Raw genomic sequence first — 21,669 nt, forward strand, 5'->3', positions numbered from 1 at the left:
GTTATTTCTCTGCTAGCTTTGTGTGTTGTCATTGTTCCTGGTGAGAGAATGAGTTTCTTAAGAGCTCTTGACTTCCTCTTATTTGGCAGCATTGCATTCCATGGAGAACAGGATCCAACAGGCCGTGGAGACTGTGAGTGATGGCATGGAGGAAGTGAAAATAGACTTGAAGGACATCAAACGTATAATTGAGTCATGTGAGTGCACAGGAGGATAACGTTCTGCAACAGATTCAGCAAATAAATTAAAGTAGCTTCTTAGTGAGCTGAGCCAAGTCGTCTGCAACAATACGAACACCTCAATCCACACCCAGTCACACAACTGACTAGCAGTCCAATCCAGATCCAGTCAACATAAGAACATAAGAAATAGGAGCAGGATTAGGCCAGAATTTTGCAGGATTAAATGACTGAGCATCCACAGCTCTCTGGGGTAGAGAATTCCAAAGATTCACAATCTAGATGAAGAAATTTACATAAGAACATAAGAAATAGGAGCAGGAGTAGGCCATTTGGCCCCTTGAGCCTGCTCCGCCATTCAATAAGATCATGGTTGATCTGATCTTGGCCTCAATTCCACTTCCCTGCCCGCTCCTCATAACTCTTGACTCTCCTGTAGTTCAAAAATCTGTCTATCTCCACCTTAAATATATTCAATGACCCAGCCTCCACACCTCTCTGGGGAAACGAATTCCAAAGATTCACGACCCTCCGATAGAAAAAATTCCTCCTCATCTTCATTTTAAATGGACGACCCCTTATTCTGAAACTATGCCCCTTAGTTGTAGATTCCCCCACGAAAACATCCTCTCTGCATTTACCCTGTCAAGCCCCCTCAGAATATTATATGTTTCAATAAGATCACCTCTCATTCTTCTAAACTCCATTGAGTATAGGCCCAACCTGCTCAAACTTTCTTAAGACAATCCCTTTATCTCCGGAATCAACCTAATGAACCTTCTCTGAACTACCTCCATGCAAGTGGATCCATCCTTAAGGAGACCAAAACTTCCAATTTCTCCTCATCTCAGTCCTAAATAGCCAACCCCTTATCCTGAGAGCCGACTAACTTCCCAATCTCCGACCCAGTCACACAATCCACTAACTTCCCCAATCCCTGACCCAGTTACAGAATTGACTAACACCCCAATCCCTACCCAATCACTGAATCGGGGAACACTGCAACTCAGATAAAGGCACAAAGCGAAATGGGATTCTGATCCATGACCTTGTCAGGAAGGATGACAAGTTTGTGTGGAGGTCAGATGTGAACAGGATTAAGCCAATAGTCAAAAAGCCCAGTGACACTCAGTATCCAGGCCCATATATGAAGAGTGGCTCCTTCACTCGGGACCATTCCGAGCACACGTCGCCCCCTTCAGGAATAGGACAGCTGCTGGCTGGGAAGCATTTTCAACCCTTGTGAGATACGGTGATCTTTCTGTGCATCTGTGTGACAGGAAAATATCAAAAACAATGGGGCCAGTTACGTGTTCAGTAAATGAACCTGATTTACTTAAACTGCAATCCTAGCAACAGGACTCAGTCTGTGTGTCAACAGAACAGCGAAGGTATCCACCAAAAAGTCAATGAGACTGTAAAGGGCCAATAGCAGGAAAACAATAATGGATGGTGTTTATATCTGAGCTTCAGCCCCTGTCACTGCCCCTCAGTGTGCCTCCAGAACTTGCTTCTATACCTCTGTAACTGCCCAGGTGGTGTCTTGTGCTGGACATTGGCTTTTCACCTCCATGATCTGGGCTCATATACAGCCCAGACTGATGGCAGGAACAGAAGAACATAGCAAATAGGAACAGGAGCAGGCCATTCGGCCCCTTGAGCTTGCTGGTGATGAAAATAGGTGAGTTTTGGCTGTCTCACTCCAATGGGCAGGGACACTAAGTTGGCAATTCACTCAGAGAAGCCATAGGACAGCTGGTGTGGGAACTAGGGGGTGGTCTAAGGTAGGGGTTGTGGTAGATTGTTTGGGACAGAGTAGAGGGAGCAGCATTCTGCATCTAACCGATCCTGACTTGGGAGTGATTGACTGAAATTAGCAAAAATACGACAGAAATGGTATTTTCTTGCGTTGACCCAGACCTTGTGCTGAAATGTCTCGCTCCTTCTCTTGTAGATCAGGCGAAGGCATCTGTTCACCCAGTGGAGCATATTTCGGAATTGAGACGAGAGGACATCGACGTTCATAGCAAGCCTTTCATGGAAACCGGCAACTTCAAGTGTTATACGGGAACGTTGCATAAATCCCCAGTGGCCATTAAACGTTTTCTGAACATTGGATTGTCCAATGTGGAGTGAGTATGGATTGCATACTCTCGCTGACTTGAGTACATTCTCTCTCTGCTGCGTTGGAGCAGTGATTCATGATTTGATCTTTTTTCCTTCCCCTGCAGGGAAATTCGGAAAAGTTTTCGCAAAGAGGCTGGAACCATGAAGCATTTTGAATCGCCAAACATCGTGCGAACTTATGGAATCTGCATTGATGAAACGGGTAAGTTAGTCCCAGGCATGGAGTTAATGAAGGAACAGAAAACAAAGTCTTGCATTTATGTAGCACCTTTCACAACCTCAGGACACCCCAAAGTGCTTTAAGAACAAAAGCATGGATTCTGGGGAGGTCCCAGCAGATTGGAAATCTGTAAATGTAACGCCCCTATTTAAAAAAAGGAGGCAAACAAAAAGCAGGAAACTATAGACCAGTTAGCCTAACATCTGTGGTTGGGAAAATGTTGGAGTCCATTATTAAAGAAGCAGTAGCAGGACATTTGGAAAAGCAAAATTCGGTCAGGCAGAGTCAGCATGGATTTATGAAGGGGAAGTCATGTTTGACAAATTTACTGGAATTCTTTGAGGATGTAACGAACAGGGTGGATAAAGGGGAACCAGTGGATGTGGTGCATTTGGACTTCCAGAATGCATTTGACAAGGTGCCACAGAAAAGGTTACTGCACAAGATAAAAGTTCACGGGATTGGTGGTAATATATTAGCATGGATAGAGGATTGACTAACAGGAAACAGAGAGTCAGGATAAATGGTTCATTCTCTGGTTGGCAACCAGTAACTAGTGGAGTGCCGCAGGGATCAGTGCTGGGATCCCAACTATTTATAATCTAGATTAGCAACTTGGAACAAGGGACTGAGTGTAACGTAGCCAAGTTTGCTGACGATACAAAGATGGGAGGAAAAGCAATGATTGAGAAGGACATAAAAAATCTGCAAAAGGACATAGACAGGCTAAGTGAGTGGCAAAAATTTGGCAGATGGAGTATAATGTCGAAAAGTGTGAGATCATGCACTTCGACAGAAAAAAATCAAAGAGCAAGTTATTATTTAAATGGAGAAAGATTGCAAAGTGCCGCAGTACAGCGGAACCTGGGAGTACTTGTGCATGAAACACAAAAGGATAGTATGCAGGAACAGCAGGTGATCAGGAAGGCCAATGGAATCTTGGCCTTTATTGCAAAGGGTTTGGAGTATAAAAGCAGGGAAGCCTTGCTACAGCTATATAAGGTATTGATGAGGCCACACCTGGAATACTGCGTGCAGTTTTAGTTTCCATGTTTACGAAAGGATATACTTGCTTTGGAGGCAGTTCAGAGAAGGTTCACTAGGTTGATTCCGGAGATGAGGGGGGTTGACTTATGAGGAAAGGTTGAGTAGGTTGGGTCTCTACTCATTGAAATTCAGAAGAATGAGGTGTGATCTTATCAACACGTATAAGATTATGAGGGGGCTTGACAAGGTGGATGCAGAGAGGATGTTTCCACTGGTGGGGGAGACTAGAACTAGAGGGCATGATCTTAGAATAAGGGGCCGCCCATTTAAAACAGAGATGAGGAGAAATTTCTTCTTCCAGAGGGTTGTAAATCTGTGGAATTCGCTGCCTCAGAGAGCTGTGGATGCTGGGACGTTGAATAAATTTAAGACAGAAATAGACAGTTTCTTAAACGATAAGGGGATAAGGGATTATGGGGAGCGGGCAGTGAAGTGGAGCTGAGTCCATGATCAGATCAGCCATGATCTTATTGAATGGCGGAGCAGGATCGAGGGGCCGTATGGCCTACTCCTGTTCTTATTTCTTATGTTCTTATGTAATTAGGAGCAGGAGTAAGCCACTCGACCTCTTGAGCCTGCTCCGCCAATCAATAGCATGGCTGATCTACCTCACTTTCCTGCACTATCCCCATATCCCTTGATTCCCTTAATATCCAACAATATATTGATCTCTGTCTTGAATATACTCAAAGACTGTGCCTCCTCAGCCCTCTGGGGTAGAGAATTCCAAAGATTCACTACCCTCTGAGTGAAGAAGTTTCTCCTCATCTCAGTCCTAAATGGCCGACCCCTTATTCTGAGACTGTGACCCCTATTTCGAGACTCCCCAGTCAGAGGAAACATCCTCCCTGCATCTACCGTCAAGCCCTGTAAGAATTTTGTATGTTTCAATGAGATCACCTCTCATTCTTCTAAACTCTAGAGAATATAGGCCGAGTCTACTCAATCTCTCCTCATAGGACAATCCCCCCATCGCAGGAATCAGTCTGGTGAACCTTCGTTGCACTCCCTGTATGGCAAGTATATTCTTCCTTAGGTAAGGAGACCAAAACTCGTACACAATACTCCAGGTGCGGTATCACCAGGGCCCTTTATAATTGCAGTAAGATGTCTTTATTCTTGTTCTCAAATCCTCTTATAATAAAGGCCAACATACCATTTTCTTTCTTAATTGCTTGCTGTACCTGCATGTTAACTTTCATTAATTTGTGTACAAGGACACCCGGGTCCCTCTGAACACCAACATTTTGCAATCTCTCACCATTTAAAAAGTACTCTGCTTTTCTATTTTTCCTACCAAAGTGGATAACTTCACATTTCTCCACATTATATTCCATTTGCCATGTTCTTGCCCATTCACTTATCCTCTTGGAGCCTCTTTGCATCCTCCTCCCAACTTACATTCCCACCTGGCTTTGTATCATCAGCAAACTTGGATATATTACATTTTGTCCCCTCATCCAAATCATTGATATAGATTGTGAATAGCTGAGGCCCAAGCACTGATCCTTGCGGCACCCCACTAGTTACAGTCTGCCAATCCGAAAATGACCCATTTTTACCTACTCTCTGCTTTCTGCCCAACCAATTGATTTCTTTACAAAGTACAATGAAGTACTTTGGAAGTATAATCATTGTTGTAATGTAGGACATTTAAATAAAAGCCACTTTCCATGTTATTCCTATTCCTTGCTCCGTGTTCCCATATGGTCTCTCTGTCTCTATTGCATTACACACTCTCCTGTTTGGCTGTCTAGTTTGCCTGTTAATGACCATTGGGGTATTGCTTTGAAAGTGAAGTTTTGGGTTGCCTCAAGGCTTGGTTGGTAAATGTACCGCCCGGTATGGGTATTGAGCCATTTCAGGTCTGTGCTGAGTTAACTGGTCTCAGTGTAGTGGCCTCATAATAGGCCTCAGTACCCCGGGCTGGGAAGGAGATTGAAAACTAGCCAGGGATCAGGATCACTACTGTCAGGAGAGCAGGAGAGGAAAGCTCCCAATAAACAATGCCTCAATGTAAAAATTCTTATCCTTGTTTTCAAATCCCTCCATGGCCTCACCCCTCCTTATCTCTGTAATCTCCTCCAGCCCTTTAATTCCCTTAGACCTCTATGCTCTGCTATTCTGACCTATTGAACATCTCCAATTTTACTTGTTCCACTATCGTCATGCCTTCAGTTGCCTAGATCCTAAGCTCTGGAATTCCATGCCTAAATCTCTCCACCTCTCTTTTCTCCTTTAAGATGCTCCTTAAAGAAGAAAGACTTACATTTATATAGCGCCTTTCACGACCACCGGACATCTCAAAGAGCTTTACAGCCAATGAAGTAGTTTTGAAGTGTGGTCACTGTTGCAATGTGGGAAACGTGGCAACCAATTTGCGCATAGCAAGCTCCCACAAACAGCAATGTGATAATGAACAGATGATCATTTTGATATTTATTGAGAGATAAATATTGGCCAGGGCACTGGGGAGAACTCACCTGCTCTTCTTCAAAATAGCACCATGGGATCTTTTACATCCGCCTGAGAGTGCAGACGGAGCCTCGGTTTAACGTCTCAAATGAAAGACAGCACCTCTGACAGTGCAGCGCTCCCTCAGCACTGCACTGGAGTGCCAGCCTAGATATTTGTGCTCAAGTCCCTGGAGTGGGACTTGAACCCACAACCTTCTGACTCAGAGGCGAGAGTGCTACCCACTGAGTCACAGCTGAAACTACCTACCTCTTCGACCAAGCTTTTGGTCATCTGCCCGAACATCTCTTTATGTGGCTCGGTGTCGAATTTTTTTTGGTAATGCTCCTGTGACATCTTATTACGTTACAGTTGCTATATAAATATAAGTTGTTGTTGTTGTTCAGGGTATGCTCACTTCTGAGTTGGCTCAAATCCCACTCCAGAAAATTGAGCACAAAATCTAGGCTGAGGTTCCAGGATGGACAGAAGGAGTGCTGCACTGTCAAGGTGCCGTCTGTCAGATGAGACTTTTAACCGCGGCCGCATCTGCGCTCTCAGGTGGATGTAAAAGATCCCATGGCACTATTCGAAGAGTAGCAGGGCAGTTCTCCCCGGTGTCCTGCCCAATATTTATCCCTCGACCAACATCACTAAAATCAAATGATCTGGTCATTATCACATTGCTGTGTGTGGGAGCTTGCTGTGCGCATATTGGCTGCCATGTTTCCTACATTACAACAGTGACTACACTTCAAAAGTACTTCACTGTCTGTAAAGCGCTTTGGGGTGCCCTGAGGTCATGAAAGGCACGATAGAAATGCAAGTTCTTTTATTTCGTTATGCTGGGAGGACTCGTTAGGTTGCATGTGCTGGCAGTATAATTAGAATAAGATGTGGCAACCTGCAAGTACTGGGCTCCCACTTCCCCATTTCTTATGGCGCTGCTGAAAGTACAAGAAAATAGACGATCCTTCCCATTTGATTCCAGCGAATAACATAAGCCCACGTAGTATCTGTTCCCAGCTGAGATTCTGTACAGTTCTTGTACTTCCCTTTGTGGTAAGCTGTGATCTTTGTCAGCCCTGGCAGGAAGTGCACAGGGAGGAGCGAAGGAGACGGTCTGAGCAATTCTCCCAGCACTTCCTGGCAGCGACATTGATAATGGCTTTGGTAGACCCACGAGGCAAATCACCTGCCCATCACCCAGCTGAGGAATCATGTGAGGTATTTGGTGGGGGAGGTTAAAGGGAGTGGGGATAAATCTCTCTGCACTGTCCATTTTTACTCAGCAACCAGTTCTCCCTCCACTGTCCAGTCTGTCTCACTGTCCGACTCTCTCTCCACTGTCCAGTCTGTCTCACTGTCTGACTCTCTCCCCACTGTCCAGTCTGTCTCACTGTCTGACTCTCTCTCCACTGTCCAGTCTGTGTCACTGTCCGACTCTCTCTCCACTGTCCAGTCTGTCTCACTGTCTGACTCTCCCTCCACTGTCCAGTCTGTGTCACTGTCCGACTCTCTCTCCACTGTCCAGTCTGTCTCACTGTCTGACTCTCCCTCCACTGTCCAGTCTGTCTCACTGTCTGACTCTCCCTCCACTGTCCAGTCTGTGTCACTGTCCGACTCTTTCTCCACTGTCCAGTCTGTCTCACTGTCCGACTCTCTCTCCACTGTCCAGTCTGTCTCACTGTCTGACTCTCCCTCCACTGTCCAGTCTGTCTCACTGTCTGACTCTCCCTCCACTGTCCAGTCTGTCTCACTGTCTGACTCTCCCTCCACTGTCCAGTCTGTCTCACTGTCCGACTCTCTCTCCACTGTCCAGTCTGTCTCACTGTCTGATTCTCCCTCCACTGTCCAGTCTGTCTCACTGTCTGACTCTCCCTCCACTGTCCAGTCTGTCTCACTGTCTGACTCTCTCTCCACTGTCCAGTCTGTCTCACTGTCTGACTCTCTCTCCACTGTCCAGTCTGTCTCACTGTCTGACTCTCTCTCCACTGTCCAGTCTGTCTCACTGTCCGACTCTCTCTCACATGTGAGGTTATCCACTTTGGTGGTAAAAACAGAGAGACAGACTATTATCTGAATGGTGACAGATTAGGTAAAGGGGAGGTGCAACGAGACCTGGGTGTCATGGTACATCAGTCATTGAAGGTTGGCATGCAGGTACAGCAGGCGGTTAAGAAAGCAAATGGTATGTTGGCCTTCATAGCGAGAGGATTTGAGTACAGGGGCAGTCCCGCCATCCCGGGAATCAGTCTGGTGAACCTTCGCTGCACTCCCTCAACAGCAAGAATATCCTTCCTCAAGTTAGGAGACCAAAACTGTATACAATACTCCAGGTGTGACCTCACCAAGGCCCTATACAACTGTAGTAACACCAGCTGGAATACTGTGTGCAGTTCTGGTCACAACATTACAGGAAATATGTGATTGCACTGGAAAGGATGCAGCAGAGATTTACAAGAATCTTGCCTGGACTGGAGAATTTTGGCAATGAGGAAAGATTGGAGATGTTGGGTCTGCTCTTTGGAGACAGAGGGGAGATCTGATTGAGGTGTATAAAATTATGAGGGGCCTGGATAGAGTGGATAGGAAGGAATTGTTCCCTTGGCAGAGGGGTCAACAACAGGGGGCATAGATTTAAAGTAATTGGTAGGAGGTTTAGAGGGGATCTGAGGGGAAATCTCTTTACCCAGAGGGTAGTGGGGTTCTGGAACTCACTGCCTGAAAGGGTGGTAGAGGCAGAAACCCTCACCACATTTAAAAAATACATGGATATGCATTTAAAGTGCAGTAACCTACAGGACTACGGACCTAGAGCTGAAAGGTGGGATTAGGCTGGATAGTTCTTGGTCGGCCAGCGTGGACATAATGGGCCGAAATGGCCTCCTTCTGTGCTGTAAATTTCTATGATTCATTGACCAGTATGTCTCACAACCTGTCAGTTAATGAAAGATTACTGTTATGGGAGTACTGCTGCTGAAGAAGGTGAATTTGGCAGCAGTTTACTTTTGACCTAATAAGGGATAACACAGCCCTTCACCTGCTCTGTCTGCACGGGGTCACAACCTAGGGATTCGGGTAAGGGGACAAAATCTGTAGGCATTTTTACATTAGATGAATGGAGCTGGTAAAAGACATCTCACCCCCCTCCCCACCCCCCACCTTCCTCAACCCCCCCCCCCACCCATCAGCTGCATTCATAAGATAACAACTACAGCTGATGGCGGGGCGAAATATCTGCTGTCAGACATCTGACTCCAGATAAGGTGGAATAACTTCTTCCAGCCTCGATAAAGCTATCGGAATAATGAGTCTGGTGTTTGATCTGCTAGAAGCACCAGGCCAGGGCACGAGATGGGATCAGCAACAAAGCCCTTGGCTTGCCCATTGCTGCAAGTGCGACGGGACACAGTGCCCTCAACCCCGCCCCGAGCTCACGCCCTGAAACAATCTCCGACAGGCATTGAGGAAGGCATAACAAAGCAACAGTGTAAGTGGTTTTGGAGTGAGGGTGGGGGCCGGGGGGTGGGGCGGGGTGGGGGGGGGGGGGCGTGGGGGGCAGTGGGAGGGCTGGGGAGCAGTGCACAGAAGTCACTCTCCCCGGGCAGGATCAAAACAAATTAAGATATAAAACCAAAAGCAAAATACTGCGGATGCTGGAAATCTGAAATAAAAACAGGAAATGCTGGAAACACTCTGCAGGTCAGGCAGCATCTGTGGAGAGAGAAACAGAGTTAACGTTTCAGGTCAGTGATCTTTCATCATCAAATATAAAACCCACATGTTACTTGGCCTCCTTCAAACATTCTCGTCCTGACCGTCAGAAGCCGCTTGCATTGGGTGATGTGCCATGGCTGGTGTTGCTGTTTCTTCACCAGATCCCACTGGTCCGGCAAGGTGACTCTGTGCTGCCCACCTGCTGCCTCAGGAAGCGTGCCAGGAACCGGCAGTGCCAGCTCAGGGTCACATCACCACCGGGACCCTACTGCATCCCGCATCTATACTCTTAAAATTGGCCAACCTGCCGCTGTTTCTCGCAGGTGCCAGTCCGGAGTTCCTGATCGTCATGGAGTACTGCGAGCATGGGAGCCTGCGCAGCGTGCTGGAGGGAAAATGGCAGCTCAGCTGGCAGCGTCGCATTCACATGGCACTGGATGCTGCCAGTGGCCTGTACAGGTAGGCTGGCTTTGGTAGTGAGGTTCAGGTGATTGGGAGAATGGAGAATTAGATCAGACTGTATCTCGGCCGTCTGCTTTATCCCAGGGGTCTGGCTTACCCTTTATCAATATAGAGATAATGGCAATGGGACAAGGGAGGGTGGATGGGGGTTGTGTTGCGACCCGACTCTGATTCCACCCGTCTGATTCCGAGTCAACAACAGGAATTTACAATCATGGCGCGTTTCAAAACCGTGGAAGATGCCACGGAGGAGAAACAGGAAGTAACAGATAGGAGAGACGATCAACAGTGTGGTCGAAGGTTAAAGGGCGATCAAATCGAGGTGTTTCACATGATAAAGGGAATCGATCAGGGAAGAGGCAGAGAAACTATTTCCTCTTGTGGGGAAATCCAAAACAAGATGGCACAATCACAAAATAAGAGCTGGGCCATTCAGGAGTGAAGTCAGGAAGCACTTTTTCAGACACAGGTTGGTTGAAATCTGGGGCTCTCTTCCCCAAAAGGCTGAGAATGCTGGATTAATTGAAAGTTCAAGACTGAGATCAACACATTTTTATTGGATAAGGATATGAAGGGATGGGAACCCAGGAGAGGGCTCTGAGCTAGTTAGAGTGGGTGAGAGCTCAGATGAACAGAACCCCAAGAAAGGATGCAAAAGGCAGGAGGCAACAGAGCAGAGTAGCACTGGGGTAAGTGTAAACCACAAGGTGATAGGAAGGGACAATATGTATGAATATAAAAGGGCTGCAGGAAGGGTCAAAACGAAAAATCATGGTTTAAAAACTAGTATTAAAACACTTTATCTAAACGCATGCAGCATTAGAAACAAAGTAAATGAGTTGACGGCACAAATCATTACAAATGGGTATGATTTGGTGGCCATTACAGAAACATGGTTGCAAGGTGGCCAAGACTGGGAATTAAACATACAGGGGTATCTGACAATTCGGAAAGATAGACAAGAAGGGAAAGAAGGTGGGGTAGCTCTGTTAATAAAGGATGATATCAGGGCAGTTGTGAGAGATGATATTGGCTCTAATGAACAAAATGTTGAATCATTGTGGGTGGAGATTAGGGATAGTAAGGGGAAAAAGTCACTGGTGGGCATAGTTTATAGGCCCCCAGATAATAACTTCACGATGGGGCGGAAAATAATCAAGGGAATAATGGAGGCATGTGAAAAAGGAACGGCAGTAATCATGGGGGATTTTAACCTATGTATCGATTGGTCAAATCAAACCGCACGGGGTAGCCTTGAGGAGGAATTCATAGAATGCATACGAGATTGTTTCTTAGAACAGTATGTTACAGAATCTACAAGGGAGCAAGCTATCTTAGATCTGGTCCTGTGTAATGAGACAGGAATAATAAACGATCTCCTAGTAAAAGATCCTCTCGGAATGAGTGATCACAGTATGGTTGAATTTGTAATACAGATTGAGGGTGAGGAAGTAGTCTCTCAAACGAGCGTACTATGCTTAAACAAAGGGCACTACAGTGGTATGAGGGCAGAGTTGGCTAAAGTAGACTGGGAACACAGACTAAACGGTGGCACAATTGAGGAACAGTGGAGGACTTTTAAGGAGCTCTTTCATAGTGCTCAACAAAAATATATTCCAGTGAAAAAGAAGGGCGGTAAGAAAAGGGATAACCAGCCGTGGATAACCAAGGAAATAAAGGAGAGTATCAAATTAAAAACCAATGCGTATAAGGTGGCTAAGGTTAGTAGGAAACTAGAAGATTGGGAAAATTTTAAACGACAGCAAAGAATGACTAAGAAAGCAATAAAGAAAGGAAAGATAGATTACGAAAGTAAACTTGTGCAAAACATAAAAACAGAGTGTAAAAGCTTTTACCGATATATAAAACGGAAAAGAGTGACTAAAGTAAATGTTGGTCCCTTAGAAGATGAGAAGAGGGATTTAATAATGGGGAATGTGGAAATGGTTGAGACCTTAAACAATTATTTTGCTTCGGTCTTCACAGTGGAAGACACAAAAACCATGCCAAAAATTGCTGGTCACGGGAATGTGGGAAGGGAGGAACTTGAGACAATCACTATCACTAGGGGGGTAGTGCTGGACAGGCTAATGGATCTCAAGGTAGACAAGTCCCCTGGTCCTGATGAAATGCAACCCAGGGTACTAAAAGAGATGGCGGAAGTTATAGCAGATGCATTCGTTATAATCTACCAAAATTCTCTGGACTCTGGGGAGGTACCATCGGATTGCAAAGCAGCTAATGTAACGCCTCTGTTTAAAAAAGGGGGCAGACAAAAGGCAGGTAACTATAGGCCGGTTAGTTTAACATCTGTAGTGGGGAAAATGCTTGAAGCTATCATTAAGGAAGAAATAACAGGACATCTAGATAGGAATAGTGCAATCAAGCAGACGCAACATGGATTCATGAAGGGGAAATCATGTTTAACTAATTTACTGGAATTCTTTGAGGATATAACGAGCATCGTGGATTGAGGTGTACCGATGGATGTGGTGTATTTAGATTTCCAAAAGGCATTCGATAAGGTGCCACACAAAAGGTTACTGCAGAAGATAAAGGTACGCGGAGTCAGAGGAAATGTATTAGCATGGATAGAGAATTGGCTGGCTAACAGAGAGTCGGGAAAAATAGGTCCTTTTCGGGTTGGAAATCGGTGGTTAGTGTTGTGCCACAGGGATCGGTGCTAGGACCACAACTGTTTACAATATACATAGATGACCTGGAAGAGGGGACAGAGTGTAGTGTAACAAAATTTGCAGATGACACAAAGATTAGTGGGAAAGCAGGTTGTGTAGAGGACACAGAGAGGCTGCAAAGAGATTTAGATAGGTTAAGCGAATGGGCTAAGGTTTGGCAGATGGAATACAATGTCGGAAAATGTGAGGTCATCCACCTTGGAAAAAAAAACAGTAAAGGGGAATATTATTTGAATGGGGAGAAATTACAACATGCTGCGGTACAGAGGGACCTGGGGGTCCTTGTGCATGAATCCCAAAAAGTTAGTTTGCAGGTGCAGCAGGTAATCAGGAAGGCGAATGGAATGTTGGCCTTCATTGAGAGACGGATGGAGTACAAAAGCAGGGAAGTCCTGCTGCAGCTGTACAGGATATTGGTAAGGCCGCACCTGGAGTACTGCGTACAGTTTTGGTCACCTTACTTAAGGAAGGATATACTAGCTTTGGAGTGGGGACAGAGACTAGGCTGATTCCGGAGATGAGGGGGTTACCTTATGATGATAGATTAAGTAGGCTGGGTCTTTACTCATTGGAGTTCAGAAGGACGAGGGGTGATCTTATAGAAACATTTAAAATAATGAAACGGATAGACAAGATAGAGGCAGAGAGGTTGTTTCCACTGGTCGGGGAGACTAGAACTAGGGGGCACAGCCTCAAAATACGGGGGAGCCAATTTAAAACCGAGTTGAGAAGGAATATCTTCTCCCAGAGGGTTGTGAATCTGTGGAATTCTCTGCCCAGGGAAGCAGTTGAGGCTAGCTCATTGAATGTATTCAAATCACAGATAGATAGATTTTTAACCAATAAGGAAATTAAGGGTTATGGGGAGCGGGCGGGTAAGTGGAGCTGAGTCCACGGCCAGATCAGCCATGATCTTGTTGAGTGGCGGAGCAGGCTCGAGGGGCTAGATGGCCTACTCCTGTTCCTAATTCTTATATAGAGCAAAGGTGGGTAAATGAGGTACTCATCAGCCATGATCTAACTGAATGGCAAAACAAGCTCAAGTGGATGAATGACCTACTCCAGTTCCTATGTTCCTATATCATAGCTTTTGAGGGGACATCTAAAGGCATAATTGCTTAAGGGAGGTGTAATATAATTGTTTCATGGGTTCTTTGTTTAAGAATTCATAGCAACACATTGCTATTAAGAACTAGTTGGTTTATTAGCAAAAGGTTTAACAATCACACCACACATTACCAGTTCATCCACCAGGCTCACAACCACCTGCCTCATCGTGGATTCCCTGAACCCAACTGGCTGGGGTTTTATTCAGTCTTGTGAACCTCACGTGACTGGCTAAGCCACTCACATCTCAACAGCTGTACACTATTTTAGTGAAAACTATAAATCAAGAGCCCCCCTTAAAAGGGACACTAAAATCAACAAATTAAATCATTTAAACTTTTTACATTATTGGATCAAATTAAAATTTGGTTGCTGGGGGTGACAATGCACTCCAGTCCTTCCGGCGCCCACCTCTCGCAGAAGGCCGCGAGCGTACCGGTGGACACCGCATGCTCCATCTCCAGGGACACCCTGGCTCGGATGTAACCGTGGAAGAGAGGAAGGCAGTCGAGCTGAACGACCACCCGCTGCCTGTACTGGCTGATGGCCACCTTGGCCATGCCCAGGAGCAGTCCTACGAGAAGGCCTTCTGACCTGCCCACTCACCTCCGCACAGGGTGCCCAAAGATCAGAAGCGTAGGACTGAAGTGCAACCAGAATTTGAGGAGCAGCCCCTTCAAGTAATGGAATAGGGGCTGCAACCTCACACACTCTACATATACATGGAACACGGACTCCTCTGGACCACAGAAATTACAGGCAGCCTGGGAGTCCATGAACCGACTTAAAAACCGATTGCATGGGACTGCCCGGTGCCTTGCCCTCCAGGCCAAGTCCCCAATAAATAAGGGGAGGACTCCCACGTAGAGAGCACTCCATTGGGGACCCCTGCCTCCTCCGGACGGCAAGCTGGTGTGCCATGGCGTGTCTGGGTGTCAAAGTGTAGAGTGTGCAAGAGCAGAAATCCTCTCCACACAAAACTGAAAGGCACGGAGGGGATTTCCCGGAGGAGGCTCAAGTTGTGAGGTGCCGGCACCCGAGGGAGGTTTTAGGGCATGGCGCCAATGAGGAATTCTGTCCAGACGTGGGTCAGTTCCGACGGGATCGCCCCACATGCTTGAGCATCTTCCACCTAACGGAGTCAGGGCCCAATGTTGTTTTTAGCAACTCGATGACATTGGCCGCACGCCGGACGTCGGCCCAGGATAGGCGCCGTGCCAGTTTCAACAGCTCCTCAGACCCATGAACATACTCATTACAGGAGGATGTTACAAAGAGTAGAAGCTCAAGCAACTGAAAATTCTGTCATTGATGATGGAGCAAAATGAGGGTGGGTTTACAGGAAGCCCTAGTCGGAGGGCTTTAGAGTATGGAAAAGGGCATGGGGCTGAAGGAGGTTGCAGAGGTCGGGATGGGGTGATCCCATAAAGGGATTTATGAAGCAGGACAAGGATTTTAGATTTGGTGAGTCGGGAGGCGGGCGAGGACAGGGGTAATGGGTGAGCAGGACCTTGTATGGGGCAAGGTATGGATGGTGCGAGACAAACTTGTGCGGGGTAGACCTCAGGAAGCCCACGAAGAAATCAAGTGTGAGGGTAATGATAGCTAGAATAAGGATCTCAGTGGCGGTTCGGGGTGAGGTAAGGGTGGCAGCAAGTGATGTTGCAGAGGTGGAAGTAAAAAGTTAGAATGTGGGGTTTGAAACTCACTTCAAGGTCAAATAGGATACTGAGGTTAGGAACCCTTGAGTTCACCCTGAGTTAGCAGCTGGGGGAGGAAGGGATTGAAGTTTTTGACAGGGTCTGAATTGGGTGGCTTAAGTCTCAATGTTCAATTGGAGGAAGTTCATCCATGATTTTATGTTGGGCCGGCATTCTATGAAGTTGAAAGTGATGATGAAGAGATAGAACTGGGTGTCAATAGCAAGCGTGTGCGAGCTGACCTCATGCCTGCAGATAATGGCCTTGGAATTTGTTGGCACCACTCATTTTACAGGCGTAAAACAGGCATATAAGTGTCCAACATGGCGGGCGGCGTGTGCACGCACGTGCGCCAGAGGTGCTCTTCCCGCCATTTTGGTAGCGGCTTCTGCATAGGCATCCGAGGCCCGTGCCTGAAATGGTCACTAGGTCCTTTGCAAATACAAATAGGTAGGGGGACTAATGACGACTGTTTGAGGCCCCCTCAGCGACCCAAGGCCCCACGTTAAATTTGCGGGCTGCAGCTGGCCACCACTGATATACTGGCCCTGAAATTCCGGTTGGAAGCTTCTTTCGGTTGAATGCCTCCGACCTGAAATTTCTCTATAGATGTACCTGGTGGTCCCGGAAGCGCTGTGGGTTCCAGTTGGAGGCCTTCTTTCCACACGCTTCGCAATGTGTCCACGTCTTCGCGATATGGACGGAGAAGCTAGAGTCACATAGGCCTGGACAACCAATCACAGTACAGTATTCTCATTGACAGTAATGGGAACTCCGATTTTACGAGTTCCCATTACTATCAATGAGAATAACCCCCTAAAAGACCCAAACACAACATAATAAATAGAAAAAACATCACACATATTTAAAATTAATTGAAGTTAAAGTTAATTAAATGTTTTCGAAAAAATATATATTTTTTGGATTTTTTTTAATGTGTTTAAATAGGGTTTAAAATAAACTTACCTTAGTGAACCGGGTTTTTACTATAAAAATATGTATTTAAATTTTATGTTTATGTTTTAAAACTCTTAGGCTGGTAAAAGTAAGCTACGTGCCTGCTTTTACCAGGCGTAAAAGTTTGAAGGACATTCACTGGGCATGAGATGGGCAAATTGCCTAATCTCTCCCGTGCGGATGTCCTTCTCCCGGGGATGCGGAGGATCTGTCAAGAGATATCTTGACAGATCGGAAAAGCCAGTTTTCAGCACAAGCACATTGCGCACCAAAAACCGGCTTTTGTGAGGCCTCGCCAGGTCCATGCGCACTCCATACGGTCTCGGCGAGGCTGTCATTTCAGGGCCAATCCGTGTACTCTGTTAGAGAGTATGGGCTTGATGGCCGAAAAGGTCAATTTTCTTGTTCCGCGATATCTTACATTTTTTTATGGCACAACTGGCCCCAGATGTTCCACCGAGCACATCCCAGCAGAGGCTTCGATTCAGAACATCTGATGATTGGGCAGCAAAGAGGCAAGCAGCTGGTGCTGAAGTTCCACAACACTAACTGGTTGCAACCACTGATCGATGGGATGCATTGCTCTGGTGAGGAAGATGGTGGTGATACAATCACACATCCTGTCGTGAATTGTGCTGCTCACCATGCCACTCATCAGGAGTTCATGGTTCATGCTGTCTGATATGTCCTTACTATACAGTACAAATGCACGTGGCCCATGCTTGAGAGAAGGTCACTCTGTAAACTTTTATTCCAGCACTGACGTGATGAAGGTGGGTGAAGCTTCCCCTTTTATACCTGAAAGACCAGGTTAGGAGTGTCTCCCACAAGTTTACCACTTATTGGTCAATGTTCTCGCAGTGTACTACCAATCAGTTTATACATTGGTTACAATGACAGTTAAATACACGACATCACCTCCCCCCCCAAAGTCTTATTGGGATCACAGGTTAAGTCTCTCTGGTGGTTTACGCTCCCTTGTAGAGCGCCTGAGTTGGGGCTCCGGTTGTTGGGCACTGGCCTGAGTGTCTGCTGTTTGCGGTGCCTCAGGCCTGTCCGGACTGCCCACAGTGACTGGGCTCTCCTCCACCTGGGTTCCGGTGTTCGGCCACCTGTGGAGGAGTGAACTCTACCTCGTGTTCTTCCTCTGCTTCTTCTATGGGGTTGCTGAACCTCCTTTTTGTTTGATTCACGTATTTGTGGCAGATTTGTCCACTGGTAAGTTTAACTACCAGAATTCTATTTCCCTCTTTGGCAATCACAGTGCCTGTGAGCCATTTAGCCCTGCAGCATTGTTGAGAACAAAGACAGGGTCATTGACATCAATACATCGCGCCCTCGCATTCCCAACGTGGTAGTCACATTGTGACTGGCGCCTGCTGTCAACAATTTCTTTCATAGGGTGTATAAGGAATAACCTGGTTTTGAGCGTCCTTTTCATTAGCAGCTCTGCGGGTGGGACCCCTGTGAGCGACTGTGGTCGGAATATATTGGCCAACAGGAGGCATGATAAGCGGCTTTGTAGGAAACCCCCTTGGATTCTGAGCATCCCCTGTTTGATTATCTGCACTGCTCGTTCTGCCTGGCCGTTTGAGGCCGGCTTGAATGGTGCCGTTCTGACATGGTTGATACCATTTCCTGCCATGAAGTCCTGGAATTCAATGCTTGTAAAGCATTGTCACTGACCAAGACGTCAGGTAGACCATGGGCGGCAAACATTGCCCGTAGACTTTCTACCGTGGCCGAAGATGTGCTTAAATTGAGAATGTCACAGTCGATCCATTTGGAGTAGGCGTCTATTACAACCAAAAACATTTTTCCCATGAAAGGACCTGCGTAGTCCTCATGGATGCGTGACCGTGGTTTGGCAGGCCAGGACCAGGGGCTAAGGGGGCTTCCCTAGGCGCATTGCCCAGCTGGGCGCCAGTGTTGCACCTGCGAACACAAAGTTCCAGGCCTGCATCTATCCCTGGCCACCAAACCTGTGACCTGGCACTTGCCTTCATCATGACAATGCCCGGGTGCTCATTGTGGAGTTCTCTGATGAACATCTCTCTGCCCACCTGGGGCATGACTACTCGGTTTCCCCATAGTAAGCAATTGGCCTGAATCGAGAGTTCATCCTTGCGCCTGTGAAATGGTTTGAATTCCTCAGGGCATGCCCCGTATGTGGCTGCAGAGTCCCCATTAGAAACATAGAAACATAGAAAATAGGTGCAGGAGCAGGCCATTCAGCCCTTCTAGCCATTCAATGAGTTCATGGCTGAACATGAAACTTCAGTACCCCCTTCCTGCTTTCACGCCATACCCCTTGATCCCCCGAGTAGTAAGGACTTCATCTAACTCCCTTTTGAATATATTTAGTGAATTGGCCTCAACTACTTTCTGTGGTAGAGAATTCCACAGGTTCACCACTCTCTGGGTGAAGAAGTTTCTCCTCATCTCGGTCCTAAATGGCTTACCCATTATCCTTAGACTGTGACCCCTGGTTCTAGACTTCCCCAACATTGGGAACATTCTTCCTGCATCCAACCTGTCCAAACCCGTCAGAATTTTAAACGTTTCTATGAGGTCCCCTCTCACTCTTCTGAACTCCAGTGAATACAAGCCCAGTTGATCCAGTCTTTCTTGATAGGTTAGTCCCACCATCCCAGGAATCAGTCTGGTGAATCTTCGCTGCACTCCCTCAATAGCAAGAATGTCCTTCCTCAAGTTAGGAGACCAAAACTGTACACAATACTCCAGGTGTGGCCTCACCAAGGCCCTGTACAACTGTAGCAACACCTCCCTGCCCCTGTACTCAAATCCCCTCGCTATGAAGGCCAACATGCCATTTGCTTTCTTAACCGCCTGCTGTAGCTGCATGCCAACCTTCAATGACTGATGTACCATGACACCCAGGTCTCGTTGCACCTTCCCTTTTCCTAATCTGTCACCATTCAGATAATAGTCTGTCTCTCTGTTTTCACCACCAAAGTGGATAACCTCACATTTATCCACATTATACTTCATCTGCCACGCATTTGCCCACTCACCTAACCTATCCAAGTCACTCTGCAGCCTCATAGCATCCTCCTCGCAGCTCACACTGCCACCCAAATTAGTGTCATCCGCAAATTTGGAGATACTACATTTAATCCTCTCGTCTAAATCATTAATGTACAATGTAAACAGCTGGGGCCCCAGCACAGAACCTTGCGGTACCCCACTAGTCACTGCCTGCCATTCTGAAAAGTACCCATTTACTCCTACTCTTTGCTTCCTGTCTGACAACCAGTTCTCAATCCACGTCAGCACACTACCCCCAATCCCATGTGCTTTAACTTTGCACATTAATCTCCTGTGTGGGACCTTGTCGAAAGCCTTCTGAAAGTCCAAATATACCACATCAACTGGTTCTCCTTTGTCCACTTTACTGGAAACATCCTCAAAAAATTCCAGAAGATTTGTCAAGCATGATCTCCCTTTCACAAATCCATGCTGACTTGGACCTATCATGTCACCATTTTCCAAATGCGCTGCTATGACATCCTTAATAATTGATTCCATCATTTTACCCACGACTGAGGTCCGGCTGACCGGTCTATAATTCCCTGTTTTCTCTCTCCCTCCTTTTTTAAAAAGTGGGGTTACATTGGCTACCCTCCACTCCATAGGAACTGATCCAGAGTCAATGGAATGTTGGAAAATGACTGTCAATGCTATTTCCAAGGCCACCTCCTTAAGTACTCTGGGATGCAGTCCATCAGGCCCTGGGGATTTATCGGCCTTCAATCCCATCAATTTCCCCAACACAATTTCCCGACTAATAAAGATTTCCCTCAGTTCCTCCTCCTTACTAGACCCTCTGACCCCTTTTATATCCGGAAGGTTGTTTGTGTCCTCCTTAGTGAATACTGAACCAAAGTACTTGTTCAATTGGTCTGCCATTTCTTTGTTCCCCGTTATGATTTCCCCTGATTCTGACTGCAGGGGACCTACGTTTGTCTTTACTAACCTTTTTCTCTTTACATACCTATAGAAACTTTTGCAATCCGCCTTAATGTTCCCTGCAAGCTTCTTCTCGTACTCCATTTTCCCTGCCCTAATCAAACCCTTTGTCCTCCTCTGCTGAGTTCTAAATTTCTCCCAGTCCCCAGGTTCGCTGCTATTTCTGGCCAATTTGTATGCCACTTCCTTGGCTTTAATACTATCCCTGATTTCCCTAGATAGCCACGGTTGAGCCACCTTCCCTTTTTTATTTTTACGCCAGACAGGAATGTACAATTGTTGTAATTCATCCATGCGGTCTCTAAATGTCTGCCATTGCCCATCCACAGTCAACCCCTTAAGTATCATTTGCCAATCTATCTTAGCCAATTCACGCCTCATACCTTCAAAGTTACCCTTCTTTAAGTTCTGGACCATGGTCTCTGAATTAACTGTTTCATTCTCCATCCTAATGCAGAATTCCACCATATTATGGTCACTCTTCCCCAAGGGGCCTCGCACAATGAGATTGTTAATTAATCCCCTCTCATTACACAACACCCAGTCTAAGATGACCTCCCCCCTAGTTGGTTCCTCGACATATTGGTCTAGAAAACCATCCCTTATGCATTCCAGGAAATCCTCCTCCACCGCATTGCTTCCAGTTTGGCTAGCCCAATCTATGTGCATATTAAAGTCACCCATTATAACTGCTGCACCTTTATTGCATGCACTCCTAATTTCCTGTTTGATGCCCTCCCCAACATCACTACTACTGTTTGGAGGTCTGTACACAACTCCCACTAACGTTTTTTACCCTTTAGTGTTCTGCAGCTCTACCCATATAGATTCCACATCATCCAAGCTAATGTCTTTCCTAACTATTGCATTAATCTCCTCTTTAACCAGCAATGCTACCCCACCTACTTTTCCTTTTATTCTATCCTTCCTGAATGTTGAATACCCCTGGATGTTGAGTTCCCAGCCCTGATCATCCTGGAGCCACATCTCCGTAATCCCAATCACATCAT

The 21,669-nt window shown here is 46.4% G+C and overlaps 1 protein-coding gene across 1 annotated transcript in view; it reads left to right on the forward strand.

Annotated features, from left to right (window-relative positions):
- The window catches only part of LOC139278084 (mixed lineage kinase domain-like protein), an 89,730-nt gene that overhangs the window by 40,236 nt on the left and 27,825 nt on the right, over positions 1-21,669 (forward strand). Inside the window, exons 3-6 of the mRNA XM_070896742.1 lie at positions 90-197; positions 2,134-2,311; positions 2,411-2,508; positions 10,071-10,206. Coding sequence (XP_070752843.1) covers positions 90-197; positions 2,134-2,311; positions 2,411-2,508; positions 10,071-10,206 — 520 coding nt within the window. The remainder of the gene's footprint in view (positions 1-89; positions 198-2,133; positions 2,312-2,410; positions 2,509-10,070; positions 10,207-21,669) is intronic.

The sequence above is a fragment of the Pristiophorus japonicus genome, chromosome 13 (assembly GCF_044704955.1).
Source record: "Pristiophorus japonicus isolate sPriJap1 chromosome 13, sPriJap1.hap1, whole genome shotgun sequence".
Classification (NCBI taxonomy): Eukaryota; Metazoa; Chordata; class Chondrichthyes; family Pristiophoridae; genus Pristiophorus; species Pristiophorus japonicus.